The sequence below is a fragment of the Pteronotus mesoamericanus genome, unplaced genomic scaffold, assembly GCF_021234165.1.
Source record: "Pteronotus mesoamericanus isolate MK-2021 breed Mesoamerican mustached bat unplaced genomic scaffold, CSHL_Meso_final contig_75, whole genome shotgun sequence".
In the NCBI taxonomy this organism is placed as follows: domain Eukaryota; kingdom Metazoa; phylum Chordata; class Mammalia; order Chiroptera; family Mormoopidae; genus Pteronotus; species Pteronotus mesoamericanus.
Genome location: NW_026555249.1, coordinates 6127156 through 6152272, shown reverse-complemented (window position 1 = coordinate 6152272; position 25117 = coordinate 6127156). Strand labels below are relative to the sequence as shown.

General features: G+C 43.8%; 1 protein-coding gene across 1 annotated transcript; it reads right to left on the bottom strand.

Annotated features, from left to right (window-relative positions):
- Positions 1-1557: 1557 nt before the first annotated feature.
- DNAJC21 (DnaJ heat shock protein family (Hsp40) member C21) lies at positions 1558-21976 on the bottom strand. Its single transcript, XM_054583932.1, has 12 exons — positions 21671-21976; positions 16132-16225; positions 14489-14612; positions 14062-14184; positions 13389-13693; positions 12334-12485; positions 10180-10267; positions 7366-7524; positions 6336-6378; positions 2934-3106; positions 2547-2622; positions 1558-2032 (listed from the first exon to the last, which is right to left on the bottom strand). Exons 1-12 carry the CDS (start codon positions 21765-21767, stop codon positions 1868-1870), a joined length of 1599 nt encoding a protein of 532 aa, XP_054439907.1. The 5' UTR covers positions 21768-21976; the 3' UTR covers positions 1558-1867.
- Between the last annotated feature and the right edge of the window lie 3141 nt (positions 21977-25117).

Below are 25117 nucleotides of genomic sequence, written 5' to 3'. Positions count from 1 at the left end.
GCTCTCACGCGGCAGCGGGACCCCGGGGCTGCGTGCCTCGCCGAGCTCCCCGGGGAAGCCCTCACTGCCGCCATGTGCGCACTCGAGGGCTCCGCCTGCAGGGACATGCCTAGCGCTGCGGGGTCCGTGTGCCCGTATCTCCAGCTCCGGTAACTCATCAGAGCGAATCGGTTGTGCGCCCACTCAGTGTGCTCTCTTCTCTCCATCCTCACCAGCACTCGATCTTACGAGACTTTCTGTTTTTTGCCTATCTGAAAGCATGAGACGATGATAAAATCATATGTCCCTGATTATCAGCGACAATGACCACCTTTTTATATCATTTGACCATTTAAGCTTCTTCCGTTCATGTTATTTTACCCGTTTTTCAGATGCAGTAGTTGTAAGTGCGGTCTGAGGACCCTGGGGGACCTGGTGGGGGCAGAGAGGAGGGAACGTCCTTCCTTTTCCAATTTCCTATGTAAACTTTGATTTCCTTCATATACTTTAACCAAAACACAGAGCGACAGACTGCGTACAGAAGTAAGTATAAGAATCCAGCTGTCTCCTATTAAGCTAGGCATTAAAAAGATTTTCAAATATGTAAAATAAAGCCTTATTAAAACTGTTTTGAAAGAGTTGTTTTCCATCATTATTTAACATGTATTATTTTTAAAAATAAATTCCTTAAATTTAGTATTTTAATTTCTGAGTAAATACCAATAGACATAACCTACCACGTCAAAACTCTCTGGGGTTCTCAATTCTTACGAGTGTAAAGGGTCTTGATACCACGAAGCTCGTGAACTGCTGCATTCATGCATGGCTGTCATTCGGCCATTGATTCGTAGGCGGTTCTTTAAAAGTATTCCGGGTCCTCATCCTTTAGCAGTTATATGTTCTGCAAACGTTTCTCCCAGTCTGGGGCTTGTTTTCTATGTATGATGGCTATCGTTCTACATAAGTTTTCACTTTGATTGTGTCCTGTTTTCCTGTAGGTTGTACTTTTACTAAGGATACTGCTCCTACTTGGAAGTAGGGAAAGTCTCGCTGGGCTTTATAGAGAACCCTGCTGTGGCGGCACTGAGTGAATTATGATAAGGAAACAGGGCTGCCCCTTTAATGAGATCTATGTAAAATATGTGCTGAGGTATTTTAGAATATTCTGTTTTCCCCAGACAAAGGAAATCAAATGTCTGTGATTCACCAAAAATAATATGTTTACCTTTGATGTAATATATGCTTGTTTTCCTTTTCAGAAATAGATTAGGAAATAGACACATCTTGTTGACAAGTACCAGTAAAATTTCAGATTAAATCAACATAATTATATCTTGCAGAGACATTAATCTGGAAACACAACCATGTATGTTCAATTAGTTTCTACCTTTCATTGTCCTGGAGGGAAAAAATACAGTAATTGACTGTAGGTTACATAGAACTGGGGTCATGGTATCAGGTGGGAAAAAAATCTATGAAGATTTTAAAATGATCCAGAGACACTGACAAAAACACTGAATCACATAAAAATACGTACTGGGAAATCCACAAACTAAAAAATAAAGGGGCATTCATATGTTCAAAATAATTTAATTCTCCCTGTACATTTCTCTCCACATGAGACAACAGAAATCAAGAATGCACACTTTACAATATGTATCTGTTTTGAGATATTCAAGTCAGTTCAGATGGCAAAAGTAGAATTCAATCACTAATGAAATGTTTAAAAATATATATATTAAACAGAAAAATGTTTTTACAAGATAAAAATAATCTACAATGCAATAAATTGCAGATCAGTGAAATTTTAACTCTTTAGATGATTTCAGTTCAGTTTTTGGTTTCAAAATCTAGAGACAAATGAAAAGAAAAAGGGTTGGTGGAATGTCTATCTGTTTTTACGTTTCTCTTTCTTGCTTCGACTACTTGTGACACCATTTAAAGATGACGATGAAGGTGCTCTTGCATGACCTGTGGCCTTTAGATGCTCAAAAAGTTTATTCCGGGAAGGAAATTCACTATGGCAGGTTGTACAGCACATAAGAACATCACTCTGAGAAAAGAAAAAAATAATAAATAAAACCAACTATTACCAAAGAGCAGCATTGTACGTTTTCGTGTTGAGATTAAATATCAATTGTAAAATAAAGATCCTTTAACAAAATGAACAGCTACCAGAAAGGCTCAACAGAGGTGGCCACTCTTGGAAGTTAAGTCCCATCCATCAATACCATCGACCTGAAGCGTTCTGAGACATTCAGTAGCGTGCCCAACATGGCCTAGACCACAGCTTTAGAGTCAAAGTAACGGAAAACAGAATAGTAACTGTTCATACAAACTGGTATTTCCAATGTGCTCCTTTTTACTTTAAAGGAAAAATATGACAGTAGCACCTGTATAAACTCTACATTTGTCAAGGAGAAGTGCTGATAGATCCAGCTCTATGCAGCAGGTGCAGAAGGGCTCACCAAATACGCTTACATCTTTAGGAGCGGAATGAAAAATTTAGCTTCCATGGTTTAGGCAACAGGGCCCACTGAAGAGATGTCAACATGACTCTGACCTACCGTTGTCTGTGGTTCAGCAGGCACTCTGACAGATTTTTTCGTATCTTTGGCTTTCTTTCCTCTGGCTTTAGGAGCGCTAGAAAACAAATGAAAGAATTCAGCATAATCCAATAATAACCACCCCTTCTAACTGTCATTTTGCTTCTAAGGAGATTCAAAAGGATGACATGGACTTTAAAAGCTAATTCATTCATTTTCATGGCCATGTTAATTTTCACATCTCAAATAGCTTTAGAGAGCAGCTTCAGAGATCACATGGTCTAGATACATGCATAAGTGACGATACATCTAATTTACCCCACACATCATGGGAAAGATTCTATTTGAGAAAAGATGTTCTTCCTACAACGTTTAGTAAGCAGAAAATCACGTGCCCCTTTGACCCACCTTTTTGCCTCACTTTTCGGGTCGTCACACAGTTCAACAGCCTCAGTGACACTGACATTTTCTACCGGACGATCTTCTAATTCTTTGGCACTTTCTTGATTTAAGTTGGTATCTTCTGGATCAATTTTTAGTCCTTCTCCAGTTCCATTTTCATTGAAATTATCATCATAATTCTAGGTAATAAACATGTGTGCATTAAAAAAATAAATACTACAATAATACCGACTTCTTGTGTTGTGTTGCCAAAGAGTTAATATCAGTGATAATGACAATGATCCCGCCCTGTGCTCTGTGAATGGAGTACATTTCCAGGTAATAAAAAGAAGCAGAGTTTTTTAAAACATGAATGCTCGTTACAGAAATACTAAGTTAGTGAAAAATTGGAAACAAACCAAATATTCAATATGTAAATGACTGAATATATGAAGGAAAAATATGAAGTTCTTAAAAATCATGTTTCCAAAGATACTGATTCAATTATATAGAAAATATAACACATTAGCAAAAATCAGAGAGAAGATTATACACAACATCTGACTATAATTTAGTTCAAAATTAAGTACTATCTAGGTGGAATTAGGGAGAATACTTCTACTTTTCTATATATTTTTTAAAAGATTTTATTTATTTATTTAGAAAGAGGGAAAGGGAGGGAGAAAGAGAGGGAAAGAAACATGACATGAGAGAGAGACATCAACTGGTTCGCTCTCGCATGCCCTCAACTGGGGACCTGGCCCACAACCCAGGCACGTGCCCTGACCTGGAATTGAACCCATGACCTTTTGGTATGCAGGCCGGCACTCAATCCACTGAGCCACACCAGCCAGGGCCTTTTCTATATTTTAAAAATAATCTGCAATGAACAACTATTATTTTATAGTCAGGGGAAAAAAGAAGAAACAACAACAAAAAATAACACATAAAAGATGCCTGGCAAACCTACCTTTACTAAGTACAACTGTTTTGTTTGTTTGGGGTAACATTTTATCACATATGCTTTCTCCCTTTCTTCCCACCTCACTCTTTCTCTCTGTGCACACACTCTTCCTCCTGAACTATGAAAGGATGCTGCAGGTGGAAATCAAGACACTTCACCATGTATCTCCTAAGAACGAAAACTCAAGAATTTAACACTGACATCATCTGCTACACATTCATATTTGTATTCTAATAATGTCCTTTTTTTTGGTAACAGTAGATATAATCAAGAAACACACGTGGTGATTAGCTGTCACATCTCTCAAATCTCCTTTATTCCAGCACAGTACCCCTGCATTTTTCTGTCTTTGACAATTATTCTGTAGACTATCCTGTAGTTTGGCCTTATCTGATTGTTTCCCAGTGATTAGACTCAGGTTCAACATCTCTAGCAAGCATGCTATAAAGGTAAGGCTGTGTCCTCCTCAGTATAGCACATCCGAAGGCAGACTGTCAGTGTGATGCGTCTTTCAGTGATTGAAGTCTGATCATGGGCCAGACATTTCTACCACAAAGTACCCATGCTCAAAAGTTCCCTGGATTGATTATCCTTTCCGTCAGCCAGGGTCATTTGTTTACATTCAATTTCAGTTTGGGGTTCTCTTTTGCAATCCTTGTGGGCTTACGCAATTTTTTTTTTTTTTTTACCATACAGAAAACTCTCCCAATCTGATGTTTCACAATTCTCAGTACTTTCTGCTTCCTGCTCTTGAATCTACCTGTACATGTCTCATGCTACATTGCCCTTCAAAAAGAACTTAGGAAATATTAGGAATAGTGCTACATACATGAAACTAGGTCACACGGGGTTTTCCCCCAATACAATGAGGAATCAATAAACAATAAGTATTATCAAGGAATAAAGTTTTAGAAGGAAAAAATGGCATGGTAAAGTGAAACATCTTCACTGGCAAGAATACAAACACATGTGTTCATTATCCAGTCTTTATTATTAGTCAGTGCTCCATGACTCGAGACGAAATGGGCTTGGTTAGGTATAAGTCCCTTCTTGTTGTTCTGTCTTTATTCTAGTGGTTCCAGCACACACAAGGGAGACAGAAAGGGTCCTAAACTAATGACTACAGGGTCTTTGCGGGGAAGGTGATAGGAGTCATTTTATAAAAGGAACATACAACTTGCTGTGCGGTTTTATAATTGAAGCAAAGAGTTCCAAGGCACCATTTTTACAGTGATTCACTTGAGTCATAAATCGTTTTTGGAATATGAAACAGATAAAAATTATCAAATATATTATAACCACTGGGATAAATAAACCAATTCTAAAGTTTTATGAAAAGATTATTAGTGTATCACCTAGGTTTTCCTAAAAACATTTTCAGTTATTAAAAAAGTATAACAGTTAATAATGTAAGCTAACATAATTAGATTATACAAAAATGGCACAGAAATCAGTTTCATTCTCTTTAGATCCACCAAATATCCTTAGTAAAACGGGCACATTCATTTTGTTTTTATAGGTTCAAAAACATCTCCAAGACTGTGTTATACACATATATCAACATAATACCTTTTTATTTAAAAATACAGCTGGCCCCCTTAGCCTGCAGGTTTTGCATCCGTGGACTCAACCAGCCGGAGGGGAGCGTGAAGACGAGAAGGGCAGACTGCGTGCTGCTCTCTGCCGGTCCGTTTAAGGGGCTCGAGCATCCGTGGATCTGCTACCTGCACGGGCCCTGGCACCAATCCCCCACAGATACTGAGGGTGGGCTCTAATTCCTGAATTTGGACCCCACATATGAAATATTTAAACTACTTAAATTTCTGAGTAATATCAACAAGTATTCTTTCAATAATCAGTCACTGCAAGTTTCTAGCCAACTGTTTCTTTTGTAAAATTTCAATGATGTTGTTGGAAGAACAAGCCTGATTATGCAATGATCAATCCAATGTCATATGTCCAAGTATTTACTGTGGTCACTCAGCTCATTTGTATTAGGGGAATTCCACATGCAAAAGTTTTAAACACACTGGCAACAGTAATTAAATAAATTAGCTACAGTCCTGACCAGTGTGACTCAGTAGATTGGATGTCATTCTGCAACCCGGAAGGTCTCTGGTTTGATTCCTGGTCAGAGCACACACCTGGGCTGAGGACCTGGGCCCGCTGCAGGCATGCGAGAGGCAACTGATCGATGTTTCTCTCCCTCTCCTTCTCCCTCCCTTCCCCTCTCTCCAAAAATAAACAAATACAACCTTTAAAAATTAAAAAAAAAAAATAAGTAAATAGCTACATATATATAAGGGGGGATTAAAAACAGAGTATTTTCAACTTCTTTTAGCTGTTCCACAATCATCATAAAATCATGGCAAAAGTCCCTCTCCTTAAGAGAGATTGTACTGGATAAACAAGAGCACCACGACTCTATACTTGAGATTTAATGTTAATAAAACTTTCTAACATACCTGTGCTGGTTTCTGTTTCTTTTTCTTCTGTTTTTTAGAAAGCCTAAGAACAAACATAAACCAAAGTCTCAAACACTTGACTCTGTGAAGACATATGAAGTAAAAAGAAAATACAAAAACACTAGTGATACAGAGAGAAGTAAAATATTAAAATTATGTAAATCACAAAGCATTAAAAAGAAAATGTTGATATTATCGCCCTATAAAATTATAAGTAGTTCCAATGACAGTAATTAGCATATCAATTACCTAGGTATAAAACTCTTTTTAAATATAGTCATAATATAGTCTATAAAAATCATATTTGACATCATGTCTTTACCCATTTCAATACTACAAAGTTCCCTTTAACTAGAAGAAATACAGAATATATTAGCATAATTTCTTTGAGATAAAATAGCATTTAAATACAATCTCTCAGTGTGGTAGTAAGTACAAGGGGGGACCCAAAAAACCTGGAATTATCTTCTGGAGGGCAGGCCCCTTGCTGAACAGGCTTCCCCTGCGGGGCGACTGTTCTAGGAACCCGTCTGTATCAGGGTACCACCTGGCACTGTTGTGAGAGGCTGCGTTCAGCTTCAGTGAAATTTTTTTGACGATGCTTTCAATGCATCTGCCCATTTCGTGATGGGTGATTTGCAAGTGCACCTACTCACACCGTGCTGAGTGTTCAGCAGTTTTTGACCAAAAAATGGCCTGACCCCTGTGCCCCACCTCCCTATTCACCCGATCTCACCCCAGCAACCTTTTTTTGTTTCCCTGGATGAAAAAAGTCCTCAAAGGGAACCATTTTGCTGATGTGGAAGAGGTGAAACAAAAAATGGCAGGAGCACTAAAAGGCATCAAAATCGACATGTTCAAAAACTGCTTCAAGCAATGGAAAAACCATCTCAATAGGTCTATTATATCAAACGGAGGGAACTTTGAAAGTGACTGAAGTTTAAACATGTAAGAATACACAATTTTTTATAAATAAATTCCAGGATTTCTGGGGTTCCCCAGTGTATGTCTGTGACATGTTTAGAAGTACTTTTGTTTTGGTGCATCCTCCATTTCTTCCTCAGAATTGGCATTCAGTAGATTTTCATCAGTCTGAGGTCCTGAAAAATTTTCTTCCTCCTTCTCCAACTGTTGTTTTAACAAGGCAACCATTTCCCGGTGCTTTTTGGATTTTTCGTGATTCCTCATGCTGAAAGAACAACCTGACATCAGTAACTGCAGCAGGACCATGTCCTGTGTGCCCAGAAGTGCTGCTGCACAAGTGCACCCAAGTTCAAGATACTCTCCTCTGTGAACTGGGCACCATGCTAGTGACGATATAGAGGGAAGCAGACTGTGTCAGGAGCCCTCCGGCCTCAGGGTCGCTGGAATCCCATGACTCCGTCCCGGTCCCGGAACTCCAGAGCTCTCCCCTCCTTCTGGCCTTTTGCCTGCATATGTCCTTCCTGCTTTTCTCCCCTCAAATTCTCAACTAATTTTATTTTCCAACTCTTAAAATTCAAGCCTTCTCCCCCGTTGTCTCTTAATCATGAATTATTTGCTAAGTGCTCAAGCATTCCAGGCCCTGCTAGGGGCCTTGCAGGACCCCTGGGAAACCACAGGACAGCCCCCTAACTTTGAAAGGAAGACACCCTGGGTCTGAGGGCAGTGGCGCGGAGCCCTTGTCCGTCAACTTTGTCCCATCTATTCAAAGTTTCGTTTTCTGGTGGTTTGGGCTGCTACTTCTGTTGCCACTCGTGTTCTCCTTCAGATCAAGGTTCCTCAGAGAAATCAGAACATCTTATGCCAAAAAGTAAGTGTTCAAAAATGTGACTGGGACATGTCAAAAGGCCATAGGAGCCAGGCTGAAGGAACTCTCACTAACCACTGCTGGAAAAATTTGAGCATAAAAAGGACAATAATGAATTATTAAAAAAATCATAAATTCAAACTGACAACAGACTGGTAAGTGGGGGAGACGGAGGGCGCCTGCTCACAGCAGGCGGCCAGGTGGCGGCTGACGACCACGCCGGGGCACCGGCCATCACAGCGCAGACGGCGCATGCCGGGGTCCTCAGCGGGGGCTCCATCTAGGGAGGCACTTCTGATGAGGGGTGGATACCCACATGGTTTTGCAGTGTCTCCCCACAGGTTAAAAACGCTATAGGAAAAAACTGGGGCAAGGAAAAAAATGCTCACTTGACAGGGGACAAAGTGGACAGCACCTAGACTGGGCAATCAAAGCGACCAGCACCGTGAGGGGCAGGCACACACACGTGCCTCCACATGTGAGACCTGGAGAGCAACACTCTCTGTGGCATCTCAGCTGGGCGTACGGTACTTGAACCTGATCGTGAGGAAACAACAAACCCACAATGAGAAAAACTCTACTAGAAAAATATTTTAAAGGGCCGGTATTCTGGAGCGTCAATGGCACAGAGAGGGAGCTGGTCCAGGTTCAATGAAGACAACAGCCCCCTAACTTTGAAAGGAAGACACCCTGGGTCTGAGGGCGGTGGCGCGAGGCCTTGGCGTGTTGTACAGGGGTAGTTTGCCTCTTTTTACTTCCTTCAACAGCTGTCTTCACCTTCTCCAGAAGGCTCTCCCTTCTCACTCCCACCATTCAAAGAGTGAGTTCAGACACATCCCTACCCCTGCAAAACTGTGCTCCACGGACCACTAAGTAACACTTCACAAAACAGAGTTGACTACACTTAAGATGCAAGCGTTAGATCAACTACACAGCCGGACATGATGCAGTACATGACCTGAGACTGGATCCTGTGTCAAAGTGAGAAAGATGCCACCCAGGACATTAATGAAGAATCACCTGACATAGGTGGAATATGGGCAGTAAATGAGGTAAGAGCACCATATCCATGTTATAAATTTCCCCAAGTTCGCAGCTGTACTCTGATTGTAAGGCAAGGTCCTGTTTCTTAAACAATGTAAGTTGAAGTGTTGTATTCAGAGGTAAAGGAGCATTACATACATCACTCCCATTTATTCAGGAAAACTGTGTGGTGAGAGAGAACAAGCACACGCAAATGGGGAAAGCGTGAACAGTGGGGGAATCGGGTACTCCTGCTCTAGTCTCACAGCTTGCCTGTATATTTGACGTTCTTTTCAAACAAACAATAATTTAAAACTCTCCCCTGCTGCCTTTGTTTCCTTGCTTGTTTCTAACATTTCCTGCTCTCCCTGCACTACGGCTTCTCAAGTGGGGCCACCCAGTAGGACCACTTCCAACCCCCACACCCTCGTTTTCTCCTTTGGCCTCCTTTTCTCTTTTACTGTTCATGTTTTACTCCTTTTTCCCTTGCTGATCCTACATTTTTTCCTCATATTCTTTACATTCTTTACATGGAAGTATCCATTCAATACTTCTCTTCGCCACTATCCCCATAATATACAGTGCCTTCACTTCAGCAAAGGTCCCTCGGGCAGGATACACGTGGAGTGCCTACACTGGCAGCGATGGCCTGCAGGGGAGTGTGTGGGGGGGAAGTGAGTCTGTCACCAGTGACAGAGACAGATCATGAGCTTTGGTCTGGCCTCCTTGCCTGTATGACTACACCTTCTTGCCAAAAAAATAAAAAAAAATTTAAAAAGCAACAATTCTTTCTGAAGGCCGCGTGCACGTCTACAAAGCAGCTATCCCATAGGAATACTGGCACGACTAAGAATCCGTTCAACAGGCTTAACTGCTGGTACAAACCACTCCTCTTCCCCTGCTGGACAGAAATCCCCCAAGTTTACAGGCGAGAGCTAGTGAACACCACCTAAAAGCATTTTCTTCTTAGGACTCTCAAAGCATTACCCTTCGCCTCAAAAGAAAAGGTGAGTTTGAAGGTATTGAACGTACGCCTTTTCTGTCTTGAAAGATTTATCACACGCTGGGCAGTACAGTTCTTCATAAAGCTCTGTGTCCTCCGCCTCATCGCTGTCTTTACCTACAAGAAGGAAGCGTCTAGTAAGAAGCCAGTTTAATTAGAGCGCAGCTCCAAAACATGGTAACAAACCACATCTGTTCAGTATGGAACTAAAGTTGCACACAAATTAGAAATAAAATGTTTACTTCCTTACCAAAAAACACACATCCACGTTATCAGGATTTGAGTTGACCCTTTAAAAGCAGCACTGAATTATAAGCCATAAATAAATCACTTTGCCTTTCAAGTTCTTTTCATAAGTCTACTTAGGAGACAATTCTCAAAACCCTGGGAGTGAGTTAAGTTCATAAAATCAAATGTCACTATTGTAATTCTACCACAAAGTAGTTTTCAACAAAGTTTTTTTTTAGTTTGCCTCTGGAGCAAGATTTGGTAAAAATAGATTTGTAACTGCAATCTACTCTTAAATGCTTAAACTTAGCTTATAACATTCGATTATTATTAGAAAGGTCATAAATAGCACATTACATGTAAAATTTAACATGGCCTTTACAAACCTTTTTTATAAGCTTGAAGATCTATTACAGTGGAATAATTACTATCAATATAGTCCAAAATTTTAAGCAACTAAAAAGTGCAATAAAGTCTTTGCATAATAGCATATCCTATCTTTATAAGAAGTAAAAAAGTAAGCTGAATGCCATTTGGGATTTATTATGGGATCAATAAAGATCTCAAGGCATCTCTTCTCTATCTACAGAATGGTTCTTTATGATTCTGAAGGTCATTCGCATTCAAATTATAAATGATCACAATACATCCAATGCTTAGTATGTGGCATTATTTTCCTATTATGTGTACGCTTTCAACATATCATATACATGAAATAAACTTTGATCAGTTAATAAAGAATGCTGTATTTGAAGGCAAAATCTGAATCTAAAAATGGTCATATACTCTCAGACATGACATAGCTTCTCATAGTCTTCGTTTCTTTATCAGGAAAATGCAGCTAATTCTATGAGCAAAATCTACACTTAAGGGCTATTATTGAAAGATCAAGAAAGATCTTGTATGTAAAAGCATTTTATAAATTGTAAAACTCCACATAAGTACACCACCTCACATTTAGACTGCTTTGTAATTTTCAAAACACTTCCACACATACTACTTCTTATTCATTAAATGAATATTCATTATTCGTTAAAAATTTTCATTTCCTAATCATTTTGAATAAATAAGTCTGTAATTTTATCATTTGGTCTATTAGTCTGAAAAGCACATTTATAAATACTTCAGCACACCAAGAGTCCTTCAAAGTCAGAAACGAGAGGAAGAGCATAAGCCACATAGGCTTATATACCACAAAGGCTCCTACACAACATCAGTTTTTATGGAAGGAGCTATAAAAACTTGACCTACTGCTTAACTGCACTTTTAAAAAATAACCTGTTGGTCACACCTGTCAATATGCCCACTTGTCAATAAATTTATAGAGCCAGCAGACAAACTGTTTAAAACATGGTCAGAAAAAAAGTTTTGTTAATCAAATTATCAGAATTAGACTATATCAATAAAGTACCTTTCCTTGGCCTCTACAGTATTGTTTTTCATTTTCATCATCTGCTAAATTTAAAAATTGGGCGATGTCATAAAAATCCAGATTTCCAGCCCTGGCTGGTATGGCTCAGTTGGTTAGAGCATCATCCTGTGGACCAAAAGGTCGTGGGTTTGATTCCCATCAGGGCACATTCCCAGGTTGCAAATTTGGTCCCCAGTCAGGGCGTGTATGAGAAGGCAACCCATCGATGTTTCTCTCTCACATAGAAGCTTCTCTTTGTCTCTCTCCCTACCTCTCTAAGAAGCAATGAAAAAATGTCCTCAGGTGAGGATTTAAAAAAAAACCAAAAACCCAGATTTCCAACTTCACTTAAAAAGCCACACAAGCATGACAACTCTGGCAACCCTGGTCCTGGCACCTGCCGGCTGGGCGGCGGGCGCTCTCTGCATTCCCCTCCGCCCTCCCGTGGCACCGCCCTGCCCCTTTACCAGCGCTGCAAGCATCTTCAGTGCACCCCGTGCACAAAAACACTGTCTCAAGCTTCTTAACGAACGGAAGAAGTTACCATCCTGTCCATCTCTGAGGTCACATTCCTCCGCCTCCTCCTCGTCCGAGCCGTCTCCAAACTCCTTCCCGTAGCGCGCCTCCATCTCCCGGAGCTCCTTCTCCAGGTCGGCCACCGTCATCCAGCTCTGCTCCTTGTACTGCTCCGCCAGTCTAGACACAGACAGCACCGTCTCCGCAGGGGCTCCCCTGGCCCTGGAGGCCGACCGCGCGTCCCCGGGGAGCGACGTCCCCGCAGGCTGTCAGAGCTCACAGGCTAAAACCCGAGCTCTGTGCAAACGGGCCGTCACTTCGCATCTGTTCGCTGTGCTGGTTGATGTTAATTGCTTGACTAGATAATAGGTCTTGAAATCTATAACTCTTAGCCACTAATTAAAAGTCTTCAAGTAATTTTACATCCTAAGTGTCAAGTAAAGGGCTAAAAGATATGGGGTAGGGCAGGTAGACTTTTTAAGAAGCAGTTTTTTTAAAGAATGCTATACCTAATGCTCTGAACACGATGCTGTAACAGTAACTCAAAAAAAACAACAACAAAACCCACAAACCTTTAAAGGCCTCAAAATGACCTAAAAGACTGAGAGTACATACTGACAAAGAGGCCGCACTGCGTGGTGGTTAAAAGCAAGGGCACTGGACTGACTTCCTGGGTCTAATCCCCGCCTCTGCGGTTTACTAGCCAGGTGATCTTAGGTCTACCTGCCTCGTTTCCTCAAAAGAACGAGGATAAAAACCAGAGCTGACTTCTAGAATTGTTGAGAGAAACATACTGAGTGCAGGCCCTGTAAGGAGTATGAACTCAGTCACCATTAGTTACTGGTACATTTTACAAGAGTCTGCAAAGGATCTCCAGTATAGAGGGCCTTAGGAAAAAAAACAATTCAAAAACAATTTCTTTCCAACAGAGGAAAAGCTGCTGTACAATGTCAGGACTTTTTTAAAAAGATTAAGTCAGAATGAGGATTTAACCGGGCACCAAAGCACCACGTCAGAGGGCCGCTGCCTTCTCCCCTGAGCCCACGCCCGGGGTAGGGAAGGGCCCAGCCCCGCGCCACGTACTTGGCCTGCTTCAGCTTCTGCTGCCGCCTCATCTCCTCAGCTTTCCTCGCCTTCTCCGCATTCTGCTCCTCCACCAGCTTCCGGTGAGCCTGCACTCTCTTATCTCTTTTACGGACGAAAGCGACCAGCTGTCGCACAAGCTCATTCTGCTCTTTCCTTGCTTTGTCTCGAGTCTTTTTGTTTTCTTTCTCCATGGCACGTTTCTCCCAGCGGTTGGAAGCTTGCCGGGTATCATATTCCTCTTTCCAAGCAAAGTTCTTCTGAGTGCAGAAACTCTGCCAGTACGCGTAGAAAGGGTGGACTACCTAGTGACAAAGAAAACAGGTAAAATGCTAGTTTTCTATGTAGGCGCCTTTTTTTTTTAATAAAGCAGCAAATATTCATGATGCAGAATATCTTTTGTCCTTTTATAATACATTACTATGAATCAAAGGAGAAGAAGACAGGCTTCAACAAAATAAGTCACTCTTCAGTATGGATTTAATGAGGCAATTAATGGATGGGACCGTGGTCAATAAGAAGGGAAAAGTGGGGAGGCTACCAGGAAGCAAGAGAGAGGAAGAAAGTCACAGGCTAGGGCTGAGAGCCCAAATCCATTTTTTTAAAATGAGAAAACGGGGAAAAGACACGCTGCTCAGCGCTAGGTGTGCACGGCCACGCGCTCTTCCCTCACCGTGTCGTAGTCACTCTGGGAGTCTCCGAAAGTGGGGAAGTCCTCGCCGTCCTCCTCCAGCACCGACTCCAGTTCTTCCTTCGCAATGGTTTCAAAAACATTACGATACACCGCATAAAAGCCCTAAAACACAGGTATTGGGATCACAGATTCTTAACACTTGACAGCCTAAGCTCAGAATCAGATCTGTACAACCTAACGTGAAACCCTGCACCGGCAGAGAATGACGGCCCCCGGCTCTGTCACTGGGCATCCATTTCGGTTTCAGTGAGCGGTTTTTTAATTACACTCATGGTTTAAGTATGAAGGCAATTTTTTTTTTTTAGTTTTCAAAATGAATATTGTTTCACTATTATAGAATCCTCTGTGTATTTGAGAGTCTTACTTCAGTGCTCGGTAAGGAATGACAAGGGAGTTCATGTCTTACCTTTTCGTCGTCTCCATAACCAGAGTAACAGGTAACAGTGAAATAGTGAAGCAGATCTAAGCTGTCATCTTGGTATTCTCCATCAAGCCCACCTTTGAGCAGAGCCTCTCTATGATTATCGTACCTAAACAGATTAAAAAAATTACCATCATCACTGAAGGCGAGATAGATAAGATTTAAGATTTCAAAAGGACTTCCCGTTCTAACAGCCACAATGCTATTATTGTACGTCTTCCCCTGTCCAACCCACAACGAAAAAGTTTTAACAAAAGAAATCAACACGAAAAGACAACCTCTCACAAGATTGCTGATTAAAACTATGACTACAACTTTGGGTACACTACAGGTGTTATATAGTACTAGCCCACGTGAACAAGGGAATTTAGCTAGCCAGGGAATGTCCGTGACTCTCCCAGAAGCACAGTGGCATTTTCACAGGAAAGAAACATTACTGAATAGGATAGCAGTGGACATAATTATGTCCACAGACTAATAACACATTTGGGATCTGAGAAGTTACCAATATGTACCAAATAAGACTCTTTCTTTGTGCATGTAAACAACCCAATGGCCTCATACACACGCAATGACCCCACATAATTACTCTGTGAAGTTAGTTGTTATCCCTGTTTGACACACAACAGGAAGGTGAAGCTCGGTGACATTAAATAACTTGTCATCCACCATCACGAAGCCAGCGCACGCCCTGCACCGACAGGACGCCCGCCCGGCGCACACTGCTGCCTGCAGACAGTAGCAGGGCTGACGGACACGGGCTTCAAAGGGGAGACAAGAGGGTCCTCGGGACCAGAAAACAACCTGCCACCTGCAGAAGGAGCCAGGGCAAAAGGAAACCAGGGAAGAATCTCAACGTTCCCGAAGGAAGACAACGGCATTTCTAAGGCCAGGTCTCCAAGTTCCTTGGGAGAAGAAACACTCAGGATTCTCTGACTTCCATATAGAGGATAATTCCGTAAGAATTTCCTTTACAGTCTCTCTGTCCCTCGGCCACCGGCCTGCCGCAGCCTGACACACAGGAGACGTGCGGGGAGGCGCAAGCACCCGCCTGCGCTTGGGAACAGCAAGAGCCCACAGTTCGGTCAGGGCTTAAAACCTTTCTTTGTAGCAAAAAGTTCATCAAGACTCTGCAAACTCCCAGCTCCCCACACAGAAACTGTTTTGAAGTGATATTAAATCGCCATTCCATCATTAGTAAAAGCATCTGTCATAGATGTAGAAGCTTAACTCAGTTTCTTCATATAAAATAGTTGTGGGGAAAATACTACCATTCTTGTCATTAAGACACTGTATCAGTTTTTTGAGGACAAGTCCATATCCCTCCTGGTCTGACATCAGGAACTGTGTCATACAGCAAAGAGACCCAGTGAACGAGGAGTCACTTTGTAAGTATCAAAACGAAAACTATCTAATACTGCCAAGCTGTCGATAAAATCAGGAACTGGAGTCTCCATCTCTAAGGCTCCTTCCCACCCAAATAGTGTATTTTAGGGCATGAGTAGAGGACAGAAGCCTCAGAACACACCTAAAACCACTCGTGTATTAATTTTTTTTAAGGCCTCTACTGACAGCTCTTCCCAACAAAACCTGCTGGGACGGGGGCTGGGGGGCAGCGCGACACTCACCATGCCCTTTCGTGGGGGTCACTCAAGACGTCGTAGGCTGCTTGGATTAATTTAAATTGTTCGGCTGCTTCCACGGCATTATCCAGATTTTTATCTGTTGAAATAAAGTCACAGAAATTTAGTCATCAAAAAAGTACAGGGCAAAATCTAAGAGGAACCTCACCCATCATGAATGCTAGAAATAGATGAGGAGTGCACAAAACAAAGAAAAACAACTAGAGAAGAGCAGAGAGATGCTGGACGACAGTTGGTAATCAGGATGTAAGAATCTAGTCGAGTAGAAACATCACGTTGTCCCTGAAGCCGGGGCACCTCACTGAGCACCCAGTCGGGATATCCACACTTGGAAAACCCTGAGTAAGTACACAGCTTCCCGTCAGGAGGAACTCTATGTATATAAAATCAGGCAGGAAAAACTGTAATTAGCGTTAGATTATATTTATTGTTCACAGCGTCTTTAAGTTGTTCTTCCTTATCAGCATATATCAAAGTAAATCTCGTAAAGTTTAAAAAGATAGACTGATTATTCTTCCCTTAGCTGCGCTTCCTTAACCATGGACTTCAGAGAGCATCTCTGCCGGGGGGTGGTGGCCGGCTTTGAAGACGGCCCCCAAGCATCCCCGTCTCCTGGCCTCTCTCCCTGTGCGGCCCCCCACCAGGGGTGCTCCACGGAGCCAACAGCAGGCAGCGGGAGTGAGGGGATGGGTGATAAGAGACGGCAGTTTCAATCTTGGGCTCTGTCTCCTTGGAACACCCTGGGAGTGGCCAGCTGCCACATGCCGCCTACGGAGAAGAGAAGCCACGTAGTGAAGAATGGAGGCCCCCGGCCCCCAGCCACAGCCTGCAGGTGACGGAGGCCAGCACGATACCACGTGAGCAAGCACGAAAAGTGGGTTTTCCCGGACACTGAAGACAGCCTCCTGAGGAACCCAGAGCCAAAACCACAGGGGTTCCCAGACTCCGATCCTCAGGCACTGTGAGTCCCCACAATGAATGTCTGCAGTGTTTACTGTTTTAAGCCCTAAGTTTCTGGTAATCTGTTACACAGCAATAGATAACTAATACACTGAGAAAGTAAAATATTTTGAATCTGCTATGGAACACATCAGAGTCCTTTAAACTACAACTCAACAGGTGCCCTCTAAGAGGGTAGAAGGAAGTATGACAAACGTGCATTCCCAACAAAGAGTCTGGCAGCCTTAGAACGAGGCCCTCGAGGACATCCTGCGTCCTGCTCTCAGGCACCACCCCACGGATCCCAAGTCCTTCAGGCGGTCTTCGGCGCAACAACTAACGGCAACAATACTTCTGCAAGAGCAGCAGTTTGCCATAGGCCTTTTGCTAAGATGCCTTAACACAACAGTCGTCTATGGCAGCTTTTTAAGACCCTTCCTTAAAAGGCAAAGGGCACACGATCTGTCCCTGCCTCATCCCCTGCCTTCCACTCTGTGGCCTGGATCCCCGGCTGCCGCCTGCACTAGGAGAGAGGGCCCATCCCAGAGATGCCCAGCAGGGCGTGGAAGGTCCTCCTGGAGGCGCCCGCTGTACTGGGGCTTGCCTGCCTGTCCCTGCACCTCCTCCTCGGAGAGCAATGAATGTCTCTCTTACATAAACAGAGAAGTATCAGCTAAAGGCACAAAAACTAAATCAATAATAAATGCCTCATTTTTGAGGCTCAAATGCTTCCACCTGGGGCAATGACCAGGCAGCTGGAGCAGCTCTTTGAAGCGTCCATCAAGCAGCTGTGGCTACCAAGACGGGCCACCTCTGGATCTCACTGTGTGCGAAAAATAAAATGACGATGGCTTGGCCACTACAGCCAGCTTCCTGTCACATGTGGATAAACACAATCCTGATATGACTTCAAGATGAGAGTCCAGCTAAAAAGTCATGATTCCTATGTCTTCATCAAATCCTTACTAAAAATGCTGTCAGATAAGTAGAAAAAGCACCGTTCAAATGGAAGCAGAATGGCCGAAAAAGCCAGCAAGATGGAAAGGGTGGCTGTTTGGGGATGGGAGGTGGGTGGACCATCTTCACCGTTTCATCAGCGCTGCTCTTTGCTGTCCTGTTTCTTCCCGCCCCCTTCTTTCCTCCCCAAAGAAGCTGGAAGAAAGCTAAAGCTTTTAAACATATAAAACATATTAATGCACCACCTAAAACTAAGATCTCATCTCTTACTGAAACTTCCTTCTTAAATAATTTTTTCAATCTGTCATATGGCTTTTTATCTCACTTACACATACCTGACCTGGTTGATTATATGACTGAACTGAGATTTAAAAGCATGAGAGCAGTAAGTTAAAAAGCACCAGTTTAAAAAATGGGAGGCCCACATAATTTATTATTCACCAAATACAAAAGCCACAGGTGTTGCAAACCCAGGCATCAAAGTTTAAAAGGCATTCTCACATTATTCTCCATGCTTTTCTCTTCATCCACTACGCTCTCTCCCATTCCCTCCCCCACCTCTTTTCAGGGCCTTCTGGAAAACTCCACGGGCTGCGCCCCGACTGCAGCCAGGCTCGCTGGGCACGCTGCTTCCCTCTGAGGCTCCTTCAGCAGCCACAGCGCCGCTCGGCAGGCCTGGTGCTGGGGCTGGCGTCCTCTCCTCCTGCCCACGGACCCTTTACTCACCAGGACGAACCGGCACCCTGGTAAGGGTCATTGGGCCACCCCACCTTCCTCCCCCTCACTGTCCACTCACCTCCCAACCACTGCCTCTCACTCCCTGAGGCTTTGGGCCCTTGGCCCAGAGTTTCCATCCCCTGTTCCTATTCATCATCCTGAGTGACTTCCAAGGTACCTTGACCTCCTGGTCTCCCTACCTCCACTCTCGAGGCTCCGATCCACTCCCCCAGGACAGCCATCTCCCCTGCTTCCAACTCTCCGCTGGCATCCCAATGCCCTTAGGTTAAAATCCGACCCACCTCACCCAGCTCCCACAGCCTCCGAGCCCTGGCTGCTCCTCTTCTGGCCATGCTTGCCTCCTTCCCCTTCCTAGACCTGCCGTGCCTCCTCTTGCCTCCCTCCACCTGGGTGCTCTGCATCCTGGCCCTAGGTCTCGACCTAGATGACACCTCCAGGGATGCACATCGACCCCACTCACACGTACGCCCAGTCCAGGTCAGGACATGTGCTCACAGGCACTTTTGCTTGCCCTCACCTCACTAGCGCGAAATTGCCGGTCTCCTCTCAGTGTTAGCCAAAGGCTGCACCTGCCAGCGGGGCAGGGCCCACGCCGGGCGCGGTCACAGAGTCCCCGGCCTGGGGAGTGGTCGTCACATGCATCACTGAAGGCTGGCCCTTCACACGGAGTGATCTCCAGGGGCAGTACTGTTGACCCTACTGGGAATTATTCTCAGGTCCTCAAAAAAAGAAATAAAGGTATTTTCTTTTTGGTGGTGGTGGTGGTGGTGTTTTTACAGTGAAAAATGGGCAGCCTTTCTACTTGAGCTACACACTGTTCATGGAAACCAAGCCCATATGTTAACCTCAGAAACATCTAACACAGCACCTTGCACATGAAATTAAACATTTGTTGAACAACAGACTAACAAGGTAATGAGCCAGCAAAGCATATCAAAATCATGTATCCCCTGGGAGAGTATCTACTCCTTAAATGTATAAGCAGCTTCAAACCAAAAGATATTTAGGGTTCTATGAATTATGGCACTCAGACATTTATTTACTAACAGGTTTGTCTTCAAAGTACTTAACTGATATTTTTAGTAATATTTGTGTATTTCTTCCTTGCACCGATTTGCAATAATCACCAAATCTGGTAATTTTCCCTTTAGAGCATCTCTTCACTCTGGCCTTACCCCTCCCGCTGACCCCAAGCCTGACCTGGGCCCTCACCTTCCCAGGGTGGGCTCTGCCTGACTTCTCCATTCCTCTTCAGTCCTCTCAGTCGCCTTCAGAGTTCCTTCCAAGGACATCGATTTCACAGTCCTTAGCCTAACATTCAAGGACCTTTAGAATTTAATCTCAGAAACTATTACTTAGAATGACAACATTCTAATACTGTCATCAAAATTGTATGTGCATTTGGTCACAAGCATTAATCTTCTTCCTCACGCCTTCCCACCCACAAAGTCACAAATTCCCAACTTTCTTCTAATTCCTAACTCGATTTCTAATGCTTCTACGCTCTGTTTGGATTTATTAATTGTGGATATAGCTATTGACTTCCTGCTGTGATGAACATTTAGCTCATTTACCTCTTCCTTTCCAATGTGTATCAGATCTTTGCAGTTCCTCTGTTGGTCAGCATTATAACTTTAAGTAACAAACCTTTACTTCTTGCATCAACTACACACAGCACCTTCTAACTTTGGGTCCCGAGCCTTCTCACAGCTCTCCTCCCAACTCATCCCTGCAGACTTCCGAAAGCACTGCCTTCAGTCCTACTGCCCCTGGACCACCTCTCACCCGCCACGTGCTCTCCCCCTGCTGCTGAGTTCACGCTTCCCCCTTCTGCCCCCCTAGGATCCAGCCACGCTCCAGGCTCCTCTGCCAAGGGACAGCCTCCCCACCTCTCAGCACCCAGTGAAAACTCCGTCCGTTCTCCTGAATTCCTGGGGCATTACTAGTTCTTCTATTACTCCAATCACCGACTCCATCGTTGTGCTATCTTGTTTGCACTTGTATTTAACTTTTCATGTGTGTAAGGCATGTCTTCCCAGCAAGACTGAGGTCTGTCTTAGTATTGTAGAATCTACAGTGACTTGCACATACTGGAAACAAGACGCATGCTTATTGATCAGTGCTAATAAGAAAGCCTCTTCTTATAAACCTCAAAAAGCTGAGATTCAACTCCTGTCTTAGCTTCCCAGTCCCGAAGAGCATACTAATACACAAAAGTCACACGGGCCTGGACTACAACCAAATGAAACATTCAAACGAGGAATACTTCTAAGTAATATACAAACTTCACTAGGGAAGAGTGATCATAGTTCCTCTGCCTTAATTTCAATAAGCCAGGAGCCATAAATTACACTTAATAGTAGGGATTCTGCGATCAATAAGGGCAGCCGAGGAAAAGCCGGGGCGGGCGGGGGTCGGGGAGGACCGGAGCGGCAGGGGGCTCAAGCCCGGGACATGCCAGAGGTAGGACTGGGTTTAGAATTGCGGGCACCTCTTGCCTCCAGGGGTCCGCTAAGGAGTAGAAGGAACAAGCGAAGTTTCGAGAATGTTGTCTTTCCCCATCAAGTGGCAGTGCGGGAACCGTGGAGAGTAGGGAGAGGTGGGCTGGCACCGGGGAAGAGACGGGGTGCCCGGAGCTCGAGCGAAGCCTGGGGGTGAAGGGCTGCGCCCACCGAGGGGCGGGGAGGAGAGGACGCGCTTTGGGTGGACTGCGCAGGGGCCACCTGGCCGGGGACCGGGGCCGGATTGGGTCTTGGGCACGGTTGCCTGGGCGAGGGGAGCTCCAGGGCGGGTAAGTCGAGGCACAGCCCGGTCCCCGGAGTTACAGGGGGGTGAAAAAGGTCGCGAGGCCAGGGGCTGCGAGGGACCCCGGCGGTTGCGGAGTAGTTACCCGGGTGCCATTTCAGGGCCAGCTTCCGATAGGCCTTTCTGAGCTCCTCCTCGCTGGCGTCGCGCCGCACCCCCAGCACCTCGTAGTGACACTTCATCGTCCGGCCGGGCGGGGGGCCGGGGCCCGGGGCGGGGCTGGGACCCGGGCCCGCGCCGAAGTGCTGGTGGCGGCGCTGATGGTTCTCTCCTGCGGCGGGAGCCGGGCGCCCGCACTGGGCCAGCCAGCGGGCACGACGGCAGCGACGGCGGCGGCGCGGGGCAGCGGCGGCGCGCGGCGGAGACAGGCGGCGCGGGCTGCGGCACGCGGACGCGCGGAGGGGGCGGTGCCGGCGGCCGCGACTCCGCATGGGCGGAGGGAGGGCTCTGAGCCGGAAAAAGCCCAGCGGGAGGCGGGCCCGCGGGGGGAGGGGCGGGGCCGCTGCAGGTGGGAGGCGGGGCCACGGTGGATGTCATTGTGAGGGGCACAGAGGGCGGTCAGTGTGAGTGGCCCCAACTGGTCACCCGTCCTGAGGGCTGAGATAGGTGGGAGGAGATGTTAGAAAACATCTTGTGGGTTTTGATCATAATTTCCCAACTGAGCCCCGCTTTCACATATGAGGCAGCTCATGCCCAAAGTAGACGGGGGTCTGCTCGAGCCTTCAGAACTAATCAAAAGCAGGAATCGGTTGGACTGAACAATTAATAAACCTGTTTTTTAAGTCTCCAATTCTCTTCAGCTGCCACTTAATGAGATCTCTAATATTTTCCATTTTGGCCAATATGCATGAGGAGTAACAGCAAGTAACTTGACAAACAATTTAAAAGGGAAACGTCAACACTTTTTAACATAACATACTAAATGTTTTACCACCAATATGGATGGAATTGTGCTGACCCATCCATCCATCCCTTCCCCCCCCCCCCCCAAGCTATAAGAGAAAGTTTACTTAGAAAGTTACAGAAGTAGTAGAAGTAAGGCAGCTGGCTTTGTAGGCTCAGGAAACAAGTTACAGAGGCAGAAGGGCCCCTGAGCATTGGGAAGAGAAAGGCGAAGTCAAGGGGCCTGGGGGGAAGAAGAGAGGGAGGAGAAAGGCCTCTCATCCTACATTTCCAAAATTCGTTTAGGTTAGGAATTCAGTTAAGGCATAGTATTTAACTACATTTCCCTTGATCTAACAGATACACTGTATTACAGGATGGAAGATCTGTACACCTATTCGTTTGATAAGGTGTCTCAGTAGCATTTGTCATTAAAATGCACCAACCCACCAATATGTTTCACTGTAATGTGTAATGTTTACATACATCAGCTATTGGGTGGTTGTATTATTCAACCATGTACGGTTAGAGAAGGGTTGGTTCTGCAATGTCGATTGTACAGTGTTTGGGTACCCAAAGTTTAGGAACAGTGACCCTTTCATCCTAATATCCTGCTCTCTGCACAGTCAAAACAAATCAATTCTAAACATCGTTTCTCCACACACCACTATCCAACCAAATCTCTACTCAGAATTCACACACACTTGCTTGTTGTCCAAAAGAGGATAATATATAGCCTTTTGAGAAGTGATAATGCACAGGAGCTTAAAAGTTTGAATGCAGGGAAAGAAATGGGAACATTCCCTCATCTGAGAATGGAATGGGGGGGGTGGGGGGCGGGACGGGCGAATGTAACAAAGGACTCTTCCTTTATTTTTTTAAGATTTATTTACTTTTAGAGGGAAAGGAAGAGAGGGAAACATCAGTATGTGAGAGAGGGATACATCAATTGGTTGCCTCTTACATGCCCCCAACCGGGAACCTGGCCTGCCACCCGGGCATGTGCCCTGACTGGGAATCAAACCAGTGACCCTCCGGTTCACAGGCCAGCACTCAGTCAACTCAGCCACACCAACCAGAGCCCTTTTCTTCAACTACATCTTGCTTTGCTTATAAACTCTGAGTAACTTGCCTTTTTTCTGCTCAGGAAAAAGGGATCTATTTCTGCCTACAACTTTGCATAGAAAATTTAACAATTACACTGGATATAAATTTCAGTCTAAAGGAACATCTTTATTATTAGCACATTAGCTTCTAACTGAACGTGGACTTGGGAGATGAGGAATTCCCATTCAAATGACATATTCTCATAAATGACAGAAAGGGAAGTGATTTGGAACAGGAAAATATATGTGGGAAATGATAAAGTTGTTAACTTGGAAAGTCCACGAAAACTCTACAACACACGCACATCAGTTATGTATTAAGTAAAAAGTATTGTCTTCAAATTCATAACTTGTTGATCCAGGTTGTTTATAACCTATAATTAACTTCTTGAGATGTGTTTTAAAAAAAATCCTGAATGCAGTTGTCTTATTTTCATCCAAGGCCAGATTTAATTGCCTAAAATAATGGCTTTTTTTTCTTAAACAGGTTTGGCCTTCATTAGCTACATGTAAGTATACCAGGAGAACCTGACTTGATTCAGGAGAAATTACTTGCATCATTTAGATTTGAGGTACCCTCATTTACACTATTTCAAGACAAAGTAGCCTAATAATATACTTCCTTAGCAAAAAATTAAGAGAAAATACTAAAAATTGATTATCCTACCTACATTTAAAATAAATGCAAAAATGCAAGTGAGCTAGATGTCTAGAATAAACTTACTATATCCAAGAGGTCTTACAAACTAGTAAGCAATCACCACCCCCCCAAAACAAGATTAGTCACAAAAGCCAATCCCTAACCAAAAAAATAAATTTTTCTTTTTTTACCTAGCTAATTGACATTTCACCATTAGCAAGGGTACAAGGAAATGAAGGCTCTAACCTCTGGTGAAGTACAGTATTTAGGGGAACCACCAAAATGTTTTAGTAGTCACAACCTCTGACCTCAGTTCCACTCAAAGGAAATCCCGAGAGTTGGACAAAATAATGTATGTATAAAAATGTTTGCTGCAAACACCTATAGAAGAAAAAAAGATTTAACTGAACTGCTTAATATCCAACAAAACATTATATAGCTATAGTATGGAATAGAATACTGTGCAATTACTAACCATATTATATAACACAGACATGGGAAAATGTGTAATAAAAATTAAGTGGATAACAGAACACTGCACGCATGACCCGATTTTATTTTGTATAGATATATGTATAATTATATACATATGTGCATGTAAGCCGTCCATCTTCTCAGCAGCCACTTAACTGTTCATGGCCACTGGCACCCAGATAGACTCCCTTTCCCTGTTACTAACCTACGTCTAAGATGGTACACTCTGCTCTCTTTGCTTCAAGTAATTTTTATAAGGGGCGAAATTCAAATGTTCTACTACCCCATAACAAATACCCCATTTTTCTTTACTATCAATAATTTATATCCACTGCTTCAAAAATGTTTATAACTGACAAAATGCTTTCAATGGATGTATTAACTCATTTAATTCTCAAAACTGAAGAATTTTTATTGTACTTTTCAGAGG